Below are 15,913 nucleotides of genomic sequence, written 5' to 3'. Positions count from 1 at the left end.
GCAGTCCAGTGCTTCAGGATCCTCCAGGACCAGCTCCAGTCGCAGCTTGTGCCAATTGCGAACCCACTCTGCCCGTCTCAGCGCGTCTGGTCTGGTCTCGTCTGGTCTGGCCTGGTTTGGTCCGTTTTGATACCCTCGCGACCTCGCAACCTCGCAACGTGGTTGATCATATGTGCGTGTTACTATTGCAGTAGGACCGCCATTCTTGTCGGAGCATTGCTGGATCGTGCTGGATAGTCCTATTATACCGGGTGCCACTTACCGGGTCCCTTTGCTTTAGTCCCTTACTTTTAACCTCTGACTCCCAAGGTTGATACAGTCTGGTACTCCATACTCCGTATTTCTGGGAGTACTTGACTCCATACGTCGATGCAATCCCGACTCCTGCTTCGCTCCTGCTGCTGTTTGCCCGACGCCGCATGGCTCCTCGCTCCTTCTTTATCTTTGACACTTCATCCTCATGATCCCTCCTTCCTTCTCTTGCCCCTCCCCTCATCTCTCTTTTTCCTCGTCACGACTTGAACTGTCCTCTACGCCGTACCGACGGACTCGTCTGTCTTCCTCCTCACCAACAAACCCAGCGACATCATCGTGAGATCTTTTTGTCTGCCCACTCACCTGGGCCTGGGTCCATCTCGACTAGACTCGACTCGAATCCGGCTTTCCCTCCACTCGACCACTCAACCACTCAACCACTGGGCTTGCGGTTGTGCCTGTGCTGTGCTTGTAGCCTCTCCTCTACCGCCTCTACCGCACCCACCGCACTTGGATTCACCACAGACGCTCCTCGGTCACCCTCGTCACCAGTTGACCCTTGTGTGCTCCTCGCCATCGCCCTCGCTAATCCACTTTCACTGACGAGGGGTTCTTGGCTCCTCCAACCACAACCACTCGCCGACTCGCTCGTTCCCTCTGGCCGTCCGCACCAAATACCACCATCACCGTCGCCCACTACTGGAACGCTGCTGTTACCATCGATTCGCCCACAGCAATCCGCGGCAGCCACCCCTGCGTCTTTGACTCCCTCTCCCAGCTTTTATCTCGTGGGCGTCTGCATCGTGTTGCATTCTAGGCCTTCTTTGCTCGGCGCTTCTGTTTCCCTCCTGTCGTTGCTCACTCACTCGCTTTGCTTCTTTATTAGCCCATCGACTCTCCTTTCTGGGCTTTGGGCACGTTACTCGAGCATACTGTACTAGTTGTTGGCTCCAACCTAGGACTCTCTACTTACGCGCCATCGTCAACAAACCAGCGTCATTTCGATATTGCACGACTGCGACCGCCTCGTCCGACCGGTCGTTTGATTTGGTGAATGTTGGGGCATTTTTTTTTGGGCATCACACTCAGTTCTACACCGTCCACAGCCTTTCTTCTAGGGAACAGACTGTCCCAGAGCGCATAGCAATCTTATTCTGGCTCGTATTGTGCAGATCTGTGCAACCGTACGACGTTGATTACTTACGGCACATACAGACTTCGACTTGCGCTTCACCCACGTTGGAAAATTTCGGCCACGGACGTTGCCTGTTCAGCTGCTGACAGCTAGGATATTAAAACAGCTGGGTAGTCGTCTTGAGCTCCACCGGAGGATAGTCCCAGAGAACACTGCCAACCTACGGTACAGCCGCTCAACCTCAACATACCAACTCAATATGAGTGCCGCAATCGCCATGGCGCCGTCTCCAGCACCGCATGAGAGACCTTCGTTTCCCGCCGCCGAGGTAGTTACTGCTACTGAAACGTCTGGCAGCAGTAATAAAGCTACTGGTTCAGTGTCTCCATCCACCCTCAGAACGCCGGCTGCCCTTTCAGGACCAACTAGCAAGAGCGCGAGCGCCGGACCTCAGAAAAATGGCGATAGTAGCAGTCCCAGGGGAAATGGAGCATCATCAGGCCCCAAGTCTTCGCCAACTGGCCCGTAAGCTCCCCAAGTTCTATTTCTACCGAAGCGACGACCTAAACACCAAAATGTTTTGCTGACCACATATCTCTGTGCAGAAACCGAAACGAAATCGGCCGGCCCAAGGTTATTGTTAAGCAGGAGCCTGGATCTCCCACAATGCCCAACATGAAGCCCCGACCGCGGCGTCTGGACCTGTCAAAGAATACCCTTTCCACAAATAATAACCCAGCATCAGCCGTTCCCATGTCAGCCCGCGACAGCTTGGGCATCCAAGAAGTTGGCATTGCTTGTCTATCCCCCGGATTCGTCACACAAGATCCAGTAATGAAGGAGCAACTGCAAAGAAGCATGTCTGTGCGAGAACAGCAGCGCAGCATTATCGAACAGAGGTTACAACAGCAATCTGCAAAGGGCGATGGCCCTGGTGATAAAGACAGAGACTCACTTTCGGGCTTTGCCGCCAAGACACCAGGCATGTCTCGCAGAGGCAAGGCGCCACCCGGTCTCTCCATTGTGGCACCATCTCACGAGCAATTTGCCAACGAGCGAGTAATTCAGTCGGCACCACTTGGTCGCAGCTTCACAGGCCAGCAACATCCTGTGCCAATGTCACGCCATGTCGCCAACCATCCTTCGCACTTATCCAGCACCTCACATATTCACCATGTTCCGGCTAATCAGACTAATAACCGTCTGCCTCCTATCAGCGACGTATTTGGACACAGCGCAACAGCGCATCCCGACAACGCGCCTCCAGCCTTTCAACGAGGAGCACCTCTAGCCTCCCCAAGTCTACATTCAGCTCATCAACAGCCGCCTACATCTGGTCGACCAAGGGAGTACAAGTCCGCTGAAGAGGCCCAACATGAACTTGCTGGCGGAAGACCAGAGTTGCTACCCAAAATTGTTCACTATGGTGGCCACCAACCGCCGACCCCTCCCTCTCCCGCGCCGGGAAGTCGGCAGGCTGATGGCGGCAGTCGAACGGCCAGTAAACGACGCACCCGGGCCGAGTACGAGGATGGCGGAAGTCCTCCCCTGGGATATGGTCCATCTGCCACCAGACGCGGGCCATTTGGCGAGGGCAGAGACAGCCCCGAAACCCAACGCGCAAAGAAGGACGAATTCCTTCGCCTCTGTTCCAGAGCATGGGATTTGTTTCACTCATAGCTGCCACTCCTCGGCTGTGAGTGGAATTGTAGCGGCATTAATTTATTTACGTATGGTCTCGGGTTGCCTAACTCTGAGAGTGTGCAATTATTTTCTACATCAATACTGATATTGAGAGTTGAAGATCTAAAGGCGGGGGGGCTGCTGGTGCTATCGTGCAAGGACATAATGCTTTCTTGGATGTTACGGTTGCACGACCACCACACTATATCATACTTGATTTCATCGCGATTTCAACTCCTTATGAAGAAGTTTGACTGACCACTGATATCATGTGCGAGGCATACTACGTTCTTAGCCTGCACCCGAGCGCATTGGCTAGGTGACTTTCTTGAAACAGAACGCTTCACAAGGTCATCGTGTTATTTAACTCATTACTTATTGTTTTGTACCTTTCACCTGGTCGGATAAAGACAGGAGGCTGGATCACCGTCGAATTTCTGCTCTTTACTCTTTTCTTCATTTCTATTATGGCTCAGACTTATACCTGTTGGGGGGCATTTATGGTGGTTCACTTTCGGGGATCTTGGGTTTAGTAATTTTTCGAGGATCGGAAGCTCCTTGAAGATTTCACGAGCAAACGATGAGGGGGTCGAACGGATTGTACTAGGCAAAATAGGACGCATGGGGTGGGCTGATTTTGGATTTGGGCGAATAGCGTCGGTATATAATATCTCGCTGGAGTTGAATGGATCAATCTACAAGTGGAATTTCAAATCAACATGGCGTATGTGATGAACGTGTGATTGTTGGACTTGCCGTCATAGATGAAGTACCATGAAATCATTTTGAATGTGAATCAGTACTAATCGCTGTGGCAAGCACTGTCCCCTTCGAGAATACAGTTCCCATACACATTCACGGAGCAGCCATGTGAGTTACACTGGCGCCGTCGAGCTGTCGCACAGACGTTGCACAAGGATCAGCTTCAAGCTTATCTGGCATGGTTACATTATCTCGGAACCCTATTACAGAGTACGGAGTACGGAGTACGCGAAGTGTAATCCGGGGACTTGCCCAATCTTGGGCCTGGCTTCCTTGTTCACAGCAGCGTCATTACGGTGCATGTACTTTGCAAGGCGTATGCAGCTGGCTGATTCACTAGATCAACACGCAACTCACCGATAGTTTCTGATGTTGATAGTTATCAGAAGTGTTTGTTCGTGAATATGCCACCTTATACTTGGATGTGTGGGGGTATTATTGCGCAATTGTGGTTTACATGTTGCTGGTGCACAGATCCAGCGCTTTGAAGACATCTACACATGCAGCATAGTGCAAAACAACCGAGGTAGTAATAATCCCAAATCTGCAAAGCGAGGCATTTCGCACGGTCTATAGAAAGTAGATTTGTACTTGAGGTGAAACCGGCTCGAGTACCCATCATATCCTACCATTTGACCAAGAGTTCATCCAGCAACTCTACACAAATAAATGATGGTCACATTGCGACAGCCAGCCACCCAGATGATATAACTAGAGGGACAAAACACCGTTGTACCAGTCCCATGTGTCCCAAAGCAAAATCAAAGCCTCCGCCAAGCCACTCTTTATTCTCTAAGCTGATTCATGACTCTGAAAATAGACTGAACCCAAGAAAATCGAGAGTGCGCCAAAGATATCGCTTGTAGAGCAGTGTACCAACCGCCGTCCCCAAAACATGGCTTTATGAAGTACGCCAAAAACGCCGTTGCTCGGTAGTGTATCGAAAAATAGAACGACCTTTTTATGAAAAAGAAAAAAAAAGAGCCGAGAGTGAGAGCTTACAGTCTCAGAGAAGAATAAAAAAAAAAAGAAAGATAAAGGGCATCAAAATAAGAAAGTAAAAAGTGAGAGCATCGAGAAGGGGGGGAAAGTGATGAGTCGAGCTGAGAAAGGGGTGTATCGTATGGCCGTGGATGAAGGTGGTCATCAAATCGTTACATCGATCGTTCAGTTCGCGTAATGGGTAAATGCCCACGCAGAAGGCTATGTCAGGCTTGGTCCAGTTTATCCCAGCGGAGCCAATTGTAGACAGTATTTGTACGGCAGAAGAGCCTGCAAGATGTCTCGGCACATGTTATTGTTCCAACATATGCTGACTATCAGATTGCAGTCCGCCATGCCAACCAGCATGACGGACAGGGTGTTAGAGGCCCTCCTCACCGGCCTTGCAAAGTTTTATTTCGCGAACCCACTCAGATTTGAGAACCTGGGCAGCTGTCAAGCGACGGGTGGGATGGGGATCGAGAACTGAGTAGATGACGTTGCGACATCTTGCTCGGTGGAGTGACTCAATGGGGCCGTAGCCCTCCTCGTCGCGACGGCCCTCGAGGTAGCGGGCGTAGAACTCGTCTTCTTCTTTCTTGGCCACTCGCCAGAGATGGCGACCTGTTCGCATAGCCATGTAGATGACACCGCATGCCCACACGTCGACAGCGCGAGCATCAAATTCCTTGTCAGTGTACTCCTCGGGGGATATGTACGGGGCAGAACCGCACAGGCCGGAAACCATGTGAGCATCGGTTTCCCAAGCCATTCGGAAACATTCGCCGTTGCCGAAATCTGTAATCTTGAGCGCACCCCTGGTGGTTAGGAGGAGGTTCTCAGGCTTCAGATCTCTGTGGGCGACGCCCATTTCATGGAGGTACTCTACGCCTCGCATCATCTGCTTGAAGAAGCAATCGGCCTCCTGAACTTCTAGCTTGCCACTAGAGAGAATGAGCGTGTAAAGATCGCCACCAGCACAGAACTCCATGACCTCGCAATAGTCGCCTTTGGCATCTTTCAACAAGTCTAACGTGTGGATTACGTTGGGATGGCGCAACGATGAGGATATGCAAAATTCGGCCGTCAGGCGTTTGCTGTACTTCTTTTCGGTCTCTTCGGGGCGTCGGCGAAATTCCTTGACTGCAAACAACTTTTCGCTGCCGCCCAACTTCTTGTGGGAGATTCGAACGATACCAAAGGCTCCGCGCCCAACAACTTCTTGGCATTTTCCATACTTCTCGACGAGGGTTGATGACACATTTGGTCCTCCTTTTCGATCGGCAGCTTCGTCTTTTTCTTGGCGCAGTGAGTCGACCCAGTTGGATACGAGTGAAAGATCGCCATCAGGTGTTGCCTCTGGTTTCTTTCCAAGTAGAGATCTCCACATGTCAGAGAGCTTTTCCTGTCGTCGGCTGGATTTTAAATGATGCTCGTGGCCGCCTTGCACTTCTGAGTTGCAAGCAAAACGGTTTCCAAGGTCCTTGCCGGGTATGACCTTTGACGTATTCGAGGGAGGTTTTTCGGAGGGTCGCTCGGAAGACTCTTTGCGGGACGAGGCAGGAGATGAACCACCGTTCATGGACGAGCCCCGAGGTCGACTAGCATGTTCACCATTGCCGTTGTTCAGCTTAGGGAGGTCTTTACTCGAGAACATACGCGTGAAGCGTTCCTTGACAGAGGACCTGTCTGAATGGGGTTTTAAATGTGAGGATTCGCTCGCAGAATCGCCATCCTGGGCAGTGAGAGCTGGTGACCTCTTGGCACCGTCGTGAGATTTAATAGACGAAGGCTTCGAGCTCGGTGCGGAATTGGGCTTTGACGACTCGCCGGATGGAGCAGGCATTTTGGAGGAAGAAGTGCGAGAAATCGCCCGGTGACGTTGTGAGGACTGCCTACTGCCGTGGATTAAGTGGGTGAGCGGCGTGTGTCACTCCCGTATGAGAATGCGCAGGCGCGCGGTCGCGGGCGCAAGTGACTGGATACGTAGGTGGCGGGCAAAATGAGAATGTTGGAGGGCAGGACGGTGGCGATATATTTTATATGGTTGGTGATATAGGCTCAATGTCGGGGTTTGAGGACGAGAAAAAGTATAAAGAAAGAGAAAGTAAAACAAATTGGGTCTGACGGAGGTGCTAGAATGCTCTGTGAAGCTTTGGAAGCAAAAGTGAACCTTGCCAGCGGCGGCTTGTTCTTGTCGGCAGGTAACGTTCTAAAGTTGGTGGCAGTGACGCCGGTAGTGGCAGCGGCGGGGGGCCTTGTGACTTGTAAGTTGTGACGACGGTTGTCGGCGATGACAAAGACGCCAGACTGAGAAAAGGCGGGTCGAGCGAGGTTGTCGAGATTGCGTCTGGTAGGGCAAGGGCGGCGACGCCAGAGGAATCTGGGACTAGTAGAGGCTCAGTCACAGACTCAGACTGCGACTCAGACTACCTAGGTACGGAGTAAGACCCAGCCAGATGCAGATGCAGGCTCAGATGCAGAGACAGAGACAGATGCAGGCCGGCGGGGGTTGATGGCGTCTGGGTGCAACGTGCGAAACGAGGCGACAGGGGTTGGGATTTGCGAGATGGGAGATGGGTATAAGCCAAGAGGTGCAGAGCAGTGCAGCGCAGTAGTGCAGCACAGAATCAATGGTGTGGGCGGATGTGGTGTTGCTGATGCCGGCCCGGTGATATTACTGCTGAGTGGCCGCAATGTCAATGTCGAGTTGCTCCGGATCTCAAGCACGGTTCGTCGAGACCAAGCACGAGTGTGTGCAAGCCTCGAAGATGAAGGAGGGTGGCACCCAGACGATGCGATGCAGTGCGGTGCGGTGCAAGTGGCACGGCGTAAAGGTAAAAAAAGGTGAAGGATGTTGGTCTAGTCGTGGTCCAGTCGATACAGTTCGGGCTCAGACGCCCAGCAGGGGGGCGCTTGACGATGTTGAGAGAAACAAAATGGCTGCAGGCGTCGATTCTGTCGACGCAAACCAGTCTGGGTATGGTATGTTGTTTTTCTTTTGGAATCCCGTTCTTGGCCGAAGAAAGCAAGGGGTAAAAATAAAAAAAAGACAAGAAGTAAAGTGGCGAGAGGGGATGAAGAGGAGAGAGGTATGAGGATCAGCAGAGGAGAGGAAGGAGCAACACAGGAGAGAGCGGGCGAGAGGGAGAGAAGAGGGACACGAAACGGAGAGGGAGGTTGAGAATGGACGGGTCGAGAATCAAAGGTCTAGCCCAAAAAGCAAGAGAGAAAGAGACGTGGAGAGAGAGGGCGGGCGAGGGAATAAAAGGGCCAGCTAGCAAAAAAGATCACAATAGTTATTAAAGTAGTGGGTGGCCGATGGCTTGTTTGCAGCCAGTTGAGACCAGACCAGACCAGATCAGACCAGACTTGACTTGACTTGACTTGACAAAAAAAAAACTGGCGCTCAAAAAGGCGGGATCAAGACCACTTGCAGCCAGAGACTTGCAGACTGCTCAAGTGGACGAAAACCAGAATCTTCACTGGCGGCACTGGGGGTAGACATCTGGAGTCAACAAGACCAGACAGTACAAGTACTCGAGCTCCCGTGTTAAAACAGGTGCCTGGGTCTGTACGTTGACCTTTGAGTTTCGGCGGCCAAGCAGTGAGTGAGTGAACTGACTAAAGTGCCTACCTAGGTAGGTAGAGGGCTCAGCAGGCACTGGGGCTTTTTGGTCTGCTGGACCAGACATGGACTCAATTTGCTGCCATGCGCACACCTGCTAGCCTCAAGCTGGAAGTAACGAGCCCTAGTACTTGCACCCCGCCGACACAACGAGCACTTGAGGACATACATGTACGGGCAGGTACGGGTCTGGTCCAGTCTGGCCCAGTCTGGTGGTCAAAAGCACCTGCCTGCCAAATTTGCCGGTGCGTACTTAAGTCGTGTTGATAGGGCAGGGCAGGGGGTAGCCACGGAGGCCGTTGCCCACTCAAGTTCAAAAATGCCCCCAACAACCTGCGCTCGTAACTCGGTAGGTACAGTGCCTGCACCTCATTACCCGCTTAGGTACCTACCTAGGTACGTGGGGACTTGAGTCTGGTCTGGTAGTTCTGCCTGCTAGGATTGATGCCCTGAAATCCCAATTACTTCAACTACCAAATATTTGAGTGATACCTTATAATCTTCTTTGTCAAATCCGGCGCTGATCTCGTAAAGTCAACCTTCAGTGCTCGAGTGGAGCACCAGCTAGGCTGATGTAGTGAGAGGGAGAGTGTGCTTGAATGTGAATGTGAATGTGAGGTGAGCAGACGCTTCGTGTCTGGCTCCTCCTGAAATGCCTGGAGCAGGTTGCAGTATGCAGCATGCAGATTGCAGGTGCAGTGTGAAGAACAGAGATCAACCTCCAGTCAAGCCCCAAGCGAGGCTTTGGGGGCAAGGGCTCAAACTCCTAGCGGGTCGTAGCCCCTAGCTAATCATGGAGACGCCTACTTAAGTACGGAGTACTTGGTAGGTAGGTACTTTGATATTGATGTAACTTTGATAGCGGCAAGAGATGCAAGAGCAGCCTCCCGTTAAGACTAGATACGGTAGCCGTTGGTTGCGAGCAACAAACGGCTCTCGAACGGATCCAGACAGCGGCCAGAGGCAGAGGCAGAGCCAGGGTATTTATTGGTGGTCCTGTGTTGGTTGGTGGATGGTAATTATGATCGTGGCTTGCGGACTCGACAAAGTCCAGATGGATGATTGAGATGGCCAAAGGTGCCACTTGAAATTTGATCAACCGAGTGGTGAATGACCACTTCCTTAAAAGAGCAGACAGGGCGCGAAATAGGCCGGTCTGGGCCGAGTCTCGAATATGCTCAGATTGCTGTTACAGGACTGTATTTCCTGATATTTGGTACTTGTCGATCCAGAAGTTGTTCAATGTTGCTCTGTGTGCTCCCTGCTCCGCCGTGCCTGGCAAAATTTTGGAACGAGGCGTGTACCTTTCTCATTAATATGGGGATGTTGTGCTCAACTTGTTAATACCTCGTCCAATTTTGAACAGGGCCACATGGAAAATGGAGCAGGCTAAAGGGTGTGGCTCCTTCTCCTTCTTCTCCTTCTTCCACTCTTGTTGCTCTGTCGAATGTTTTAATTGCTTTGTTCGTATTCTAAGCCGTGCGCTGGCCCTATTTTGCGTGGTCCTATTCTTTGTTCATGTGTCTTTCACAACATTGGAGGCGAGCAGATAGAAAGCTGGCCGTTACGGGACCTGCTGTGCATTCTTTAGATGGTCTAGGTCTCCATTGGCTGCTTAAATGCTGCGTGCTTCCTGCCGTCAATGTCCGAGGTGAACTAGGTATGGAGGGAGCAACTGCCAAAGCAGCATCAAATGTGCACTCGCTGCATATTACACACAAAGCCAGCTGCTTTAGAACTTGGCCTCCAGACATCTGGCAAGCAACATCTCACTTTCGAGACACTGCACGGGTTGCGTTTCAGAGCATATAAGCTCCGCCTATGGCTTATGGAGCACAATATAAATGCAAAGCCTCCACCGGACACGGAATTACAGAGCATTTATTCAGCCAAGGCCCTAACTTCACAAAATCACCTCGAGTCAAATTCAAGGAAGACACGACACGGCACCTTGGAGCATCAAGGAATACACCTGGTCGTGTTTGCCATGGCATGACATGATCGCGTTGACTGCAGCCAAGAAGACATGAGCCTCCTGTTGGAAGGGCCTGATCTTGCTTATTCGGCTTCTAGGCTGCTGCCGACCTGTTTTGTGATTCACAGTGCGCCAAGGGTTCAACAAACCAAGACATCTTGAGGACATGGGCCACGGTTGGACATCCGCATCTGAGACCATCTTTTCTATTAATACCTACCTGACTCTGTTATCTGCGTTCCCCTTACAGTGGGATATGTACACTCTTTTGACCAGCTGCGAGGTGTCGCATATCTCGCGGCGTGCTATTTCATCTTGTGGTATGTTACTGCATGCTTGGGTGGTGGCCGAAATATTGGTGGCCACAAACTGTTTTCGTGCACCGTGCCAGCCATGGGGTCGAGTCTTCTGGCAAGCAATGACAACGTCAAACCTGGCAATGGTTCGTGGACATCTGAACAAAGAAAACTGGGTTCGAAAGGCACGATGCTCGTCGTGTCTGTCGGGGGTCCAATGACCCCGCTCGTCGAGCGGCCGCCAACGACGAAAATGACCGGGTGGAGCCCTCAAAACGAAGAAAAAATATTAGCAGAGGTGGGAAAATTGGCAGCATTCTCTTTCTTGGTGAACACATCTGGGGCCAAGAAACCCCAAGCGGTCTGCCAAGGCGGCTCAGCCTGGGATGGGCCTTACGATTCACAGGGTAGCCACAGGGTGGTCAAGGTGCCAAGAAGACAGGCTGGAGGTTTCGGCTTCGGGAGAGGACCTCAATATCAATTACGGAGCACGGAGTAGTGGAAGAGCGGGTCGGAATGCACCATTCGACAAAGCGGTCGGTGCGTCTCAGTTGAACATCGTGCATTGGGGTGCCGAGACTTATCCAGGCGTCTGCCTGTGTCGATGACCATCTCGCTCAGTTTTATTGCATTACTGACGTATTTTTGCACGACGCCAAGCCATTTTTCTCCCGGATTGTGCTTTACTGCCGAGATAAGTACTGTGTTGCACTGTAGCTTTGCTGGTCATATGGCTTGTGCTCACCAGTTGACCTTTCCGGTTGGCATGCTCAAGTGTGACGACGTCTTCTCTACTCTGTAGCCATCAAGCAAATTCGGAATCCTACCTTGGCATTCTCCGTCCTCGATTACAGCCAATGCTACTTACTCTGGCAAATGGGACCCTCCATGCTCTACGGAGTACATATCCCGGAGCCAGATTCGAGATGTCCCCAACCGACCGGGAACGTTTTCTCGGTGGTTTCCAAATTGTTGAAGATGTTCGCCTCAACAATGGAGAGTAACGAACGGCTGAGGCAGAGATGCAGCAAACATTGAATACGTTCGTGGTCCTTGGGTCCAAACAGAAAGGGCAACAATGGCCATTCATTTTCTTTTGCCCCGTGACGCGATTGATCAGTGATGGCACGGGGCTTGCAGAGACGAATCTTTCTCTGAGCCTTGTTCGGCCTCCGTAGAAGCACCTGTCGGCGTTGTTCCACGATGTTTTGAAATAGCTCGCCCAGTGCTTGGCGGCTTTGTTACGCCACTTTTCTTCTTTATCCTTGCTCTGTTGTTGCTAGATGGCCTGAGCCTGGTGTTGTGGCCCCGGACTGGCCGTCATGTCATGGCTCTCATACATGTGTGCAGTACACTTGATCTCACAGGCACTGACAAAGCCTTTCTGGAAGACGTCAAACAACTATCAGACTGACGGTATTTTGCAACACGACTTTTTCTCTGCGGTCCTTGGCACAGAGGTATCGGTACTAGACATGGAGCCAGAGAGACTGGTTCAAAAAGGATGTCCCAGTAAAAGAACCTGGGTACGATGACGACCCTTTGCCGACTACTCCGTAGGAGATGGAGGATATTAAGTATTACGGTGGAACAAGACCATACACTTACACGAGTCGCCCCGAACCTGCGGCTCCTTTCAAATCTACAGTCATGTCCGGGAAAGATCAGACTGGACAGTACGTCCTCCCTAAGGTCTTACAGCACGTCCACATCCCGATAATTCAAAAGCCACGTGCTGACCATACAAGCTTATAGTATGCCGTCATTGCTTCATCCCATTCCTAGTGGTATCACATTGCACCTAGTGTCGGGAGCACTCTACGCACCAAGGCCCCAGACTGCCAGCAGCGTGTGTGTTTGTTGCTGCTAGATGCGTACGGTACTGTGTTGTCTGCAGCCCTGCCAGAAGCAAGTGAGAACTTGTGTGAAAATTGCATTGTACAAACGGCCACAAACTGACTTGCACATGACGCAGGTCGAGTCCTTGAAAACTGCCAGCTGGGCATTGGCCATGCCACAATTGTTCCATCAACCCAGCTCTGCTGTTCTACGGAGAACATGGGTGCGTCAATTCAATCCGTTATGCTGCTTACTACAAGGGGAGGTCTTAAAGTTGGATGACCATTGACAGCACAGCCGTAATCAATAAACTAGAATCATTCAAGGCTGTGCCTGGGCCAGGCCAGCGTCGCAGTGATTAACCAAATAGAGGCAAAACTTGTCACGTCAATGTTCGGGATGCGAGGGAACCGCGGGGACAGAGTTTAGAATGATTGTGATGCTTACGTGCTGCATTGAAATGTGCATGGTATATGTACAGTACCCAGATATTATGGAGCATTATTCCTCTCTAGCTCCCAGGTTTGGAATTGCAGTCTGGTGGCAATTTATCGACTGCAACATTGATGAAATCTTTGGTGCAGCATCCCATGTCCATCGCACAGCCTCGGCCCCAGAAAAAGTCGGAGACCAGACTGGACGTTTGCCATTGATCCTGTATGTTATGGAGCACAGGGTATTGTATTGACGGTCTGTTACAGTATTATGTATCACTTATTAATACGCAGATGCAGTGTCTATCAAGTCTGGTTAGTATTAGCTCTGCCCTGCCCCAGCCTGGTGAGCATGACATGGAGCATTCCGCTCGCTGGACACTCCGAAACTCCCTGGACGGTCTCGCCTGGAACATTGCACACAGTATTACATTATGATAGTTGTTGTATTGATACTACAAGTTCCAGTCTGTACATTGCCGCGCGCATGTGTAGCAAAGAGAGGCGTTTGTAATTACAAATCAGCACCACCAACATCTCGGGGGTACAAAAAGCTGCAACCAACTACAGAGACAACCAGACCAGACCAGACCAGGCGAGACCATGTCTGGCTTACTGTATTTTGGGCGTTACGGTACTCCGTACTGTACAGTACGGTCCAGTCTGGAGAACGGAGTACATACAGAACTGAACATTGAATGGAGCCACCAAAGGGTCAACTGGTGCATGTGCAAGATGTGGTCTGGTGTTGGCGAGATGGGTGGCCGAAAGTAGGGTCCCGAAAACGCGGAGCCCAGGTCTTGGCTGTGGACAGGGACTTGGCCAACATGGCATGGGTGAGGGAAGGGACATGCAACATGGAAGGACCAGGGCTTGGCGACTGCTGCATGGGTTGATGGGCTCGTGGACCTTATGGGGGCCTCGGTGGCTCTTGCCCGTTGGCTCCAATGTTCATAGGGCAGGCAGGGTCAGGCATGCACGCTAACAGGCTAACAGGGGACCGTCGAGTGATTTCATGCGGGGACGACGTCATTCCCTTTTCGCTCAACCTCCCTTGCCCCTTCCGTTTTCTGAAAGAGAACTGCTCAGCTAAGATGGCGCTAGGAGAGAACCACAGAAGGCCGAGAGTCGACCGGAGGAATACTCAAACTACGAGATTTGACGTATCAAGATTCGTTCGTTCGTTCCATGTCTTTGGCATGCAAAATACCCCCGTCACAACATTGTCCAAGTCGTCTTGACGCAGACTCCCGTGGGGGCGGTCTGGGGAGAGACTTGTATTGAAAGTCTCTCTCCCGTTCAGCATTGGCCACATGGCACCGACGGTATTGTGTATTGTGTGTATGGCCAGTAAAGACAATTTTCAGAATATCCCTATCCCAACATCGAAGGCCGAGCTGTTCCAGAGAATCCAAACATTCGTCGGGCTGCATCTACCTTGCTTGCACATGACCGTTTCCCACGTCGCACAACACAACACAACATCAACACGTTGTTGACGACAAAAGAAACCCTGTCAAGTCACATCCTAGATTATCAACAAATCTCAGATTGGATTGACTAGCCCGACATGATGGGAACTTGCCAAGCCGTGTACCGCGATACATACGGAGGGACAGCGATCATGGGGACGACTTCCCAAATCCAGGCTCTGTGATGTTTCACCAACAGTTGACAAACATATCTTGCCAAGTTCTGACCGGCATTTCTTCCTAAAGATGCCAAGATGGATGGCACGTCTGCAACCATTTCCGCAGACACATCTACGCCTGACATGGCATTATGACGCTGGTGGCTCACCGCGGATCCGATCTCGACGGAGACTACGGCATGCGGTTGATGACCAGTGTGCATACCCACCGGCTCCTGTTCAGGATGACACGACGGGACGCGGTTGGACATGGCGATGGACAAGTGTGTGCTTGCGCAAGATGATCTTTTCAATATTTGCAACCTCCATGCCAAGCTTATGACGAGTGATTTCAGCCCAAAAAAACACGTCAGAAGCTGTAAACACCCAGTCATCGTGGTACTGTATTTCACATTATTCTCTTGACGACGCACCCGCCATGGAGATCATGAGACAATAGGGTTCGTATTATTACTACAGCCTTTGCCGCCGCCTTGAATAGATGCCACTTGACCGTCCACACTAGAGCACTTACACCGGCTTTACCTCGACCAAGGTACCGGATATCTTTTTGTCCCCATACTAAGTTACTTTGTGCCTGAGCTCTTCTTCTTTGGAATCCTTCGGAATCTTTCCGTTAGCGCTGAACTGCTTCAGCCTCAGTTGGGTACGTCGTTGCCCTCGGCCCCCGGTGTAATATCTCGACTTTGTTGTTGTTCCAGCACTTCACTGCCCGTCTGGGTCACACATAACCTTGCAATGAAGCAGGGATTTTCTATACATCCCGGTGTGTGATAATTGAAGTTCCAACAAGCTGAAATTCGACCAGATGATTGAAACGTAAGTTTTCTGCCCCTCAGCCGTTGCGTGTCTGGTGCGCTAATACATACATATCCGTCCATAGAGCCATGATGCGCATCCTAAATCGACACAAGCCCGCTCTACCGAGAAGAAGAGATTCGCCCCCGGCATTTGGCGGGCCAGTCTTCATAGACGCGTAACGTTCTTGATGCTTTGCTCTTGGCCAAAGCGGCCTGACTCACTGTTGCTCCTTGACGCAAGACGAGCTCGATCACGAGCCGGAGGTGGTCAAAACTTCACCCTTCTTTCAAAAATACCCGACGTCTAGGCCAGGCGTACAAGATACCGCACTGAATAGTCGATTTTCATTCTTATTTTGGAAATCAACCTGGCAATCTCGTCACCCATAAGTTGAGTCTTTGGCAAATGGCACTCCAATCACGGCACATTGCCACGCCACATAAACCAAGATGCCGGCCACCATCCAACACCAT

The 15,913-nt window shown here is 51.3% G+C and overlaps 6 protein-coding genes across 6 annotated transcripts; 4 read left to right on the top strand and 2 right to left on the bottom strand.

Annotated features, from left to right (window-relative positions):
• Nucleotides 1-1,649: 1,649 nt before the first annotated feature.
• VFPPC_02910 (hypothetical protein) lies at nt 1,650-3,070 on the top strand (the record flags this gene model as incomplete). Its single annotated transcript, XM_018282488.1, has 2 exons — nt 1,650-1,915; nt 1,996-3,070. The coding sequence occupies 2 exons, from the start codon at nt 1,650-1,652 to the stop codon at nt 3,068-3,070; spliced, it is 1,341 nt and encodes a 446-aa protein (XP_018146976.1).
• Nucleotides 3,071-5,198: 2,128 nt separating this feature from the next.
• VFPPC_02909 (serine/threonine-protein kinase hal4) lies at nt 5,199-6,662 on the bottom strand (the record flags this gene model as incomplete). Its single annotated transcript, XM_018282487.1, has 1 exon — nt 5,199-6,662. One exon carries the CDS (start codon nt 6,660-6,662, stop codon nt 5,199-5,201), a length of 1,464 nt encoding a protein of 487 aa, XP_018146975.1.
• A 3,475-nt stretch (nt 6,663-10,137) lies between these two features.
• On the top strand, nt 10,138-10,440 carry VFPPC_17558 (hypothetical protein; the record flags this gene model as incomplete). Its single annotated transcript, XM_022429256.1, has 1 exon — nt 10,138-10,440. One exon carries the CDS (start codon nt 10,138-10,140, stop codon nt 10,438-10,440), a length of 303 nt encoding a protein of 100 aa, XP_022285717.1.
• Nucleotides 10,441-10,812: 372 nt separating this feature from the next.
• VFPPC_15577 (hypothetical protein) lies at nt 10,813-11,214 on the top strand (the record flags this gene model as incomplete). Its single annotated transcript, XM_018293330.1, has 1 exon — nt 10,813-11,214. The coding sequence occupies one exon, from the start codon at nt 10,813-10,815 to the stop codon at nt 11,212-11,214; it is 402 nt and encodes a 133-aa protein (XP_018146974.1).
• A 1,371-nt stretch (nt 11,215-12,585) lies between these two features.
• Nucleotides 12,586-12,843, top strand: VFPPC_17559 (hypothetical protein; the record flags this gene model as incomplete). The annotated part of the gene is made up of 1 exon (XM_022429257.1): nt 12,586-12,843. One exon carries the CDS (start codon nt 12,586-12,588, stop codon nt 12,841-12,843), a length of 258 nt encoding a protein of 85 aa, XP_022285716.1.
• Nucleotides 12,844-14,154: 1,311 nt separating this feature from the next.
• Nucleotides 14,155-14,421, bottom strand: VFPPC_15576 (hypothetical protein; the record flags this gene model as incomplete). The annotated part of the gene is made up of 1 exon (XM_018293329.1): nt 14,155-14,421. The coding sequence occupies one exon, from the start codon at nt 14,419-14,421 to the stop codon at nt 14,155-14,157; it is 267 nt and encodes an 88-aa protein (XP_018146973.1).
• Between the last annotated feature and the right edge of the window lie 1,492 nt (nt 14,422-15,913).

The sequence above is a fragment of the Pochonia chlamydosporia genome, chromosome 2 (assembly GCF_001653235.2).
Source record: "Pochonia chlamydosporia 170 chromosome 2, whole genome shotgun sequence".
Classification (NCBI taxonomy): Eukaryota; Fungi; Ascomycota; class Sordariomycetes; order Hypocreales; family Clavicipitaceae; genus Pochonia; species Pochonia chlamydosporia.
This window is presented reverse-complemented; position numbering and strand designations above follow the sequence as displayed.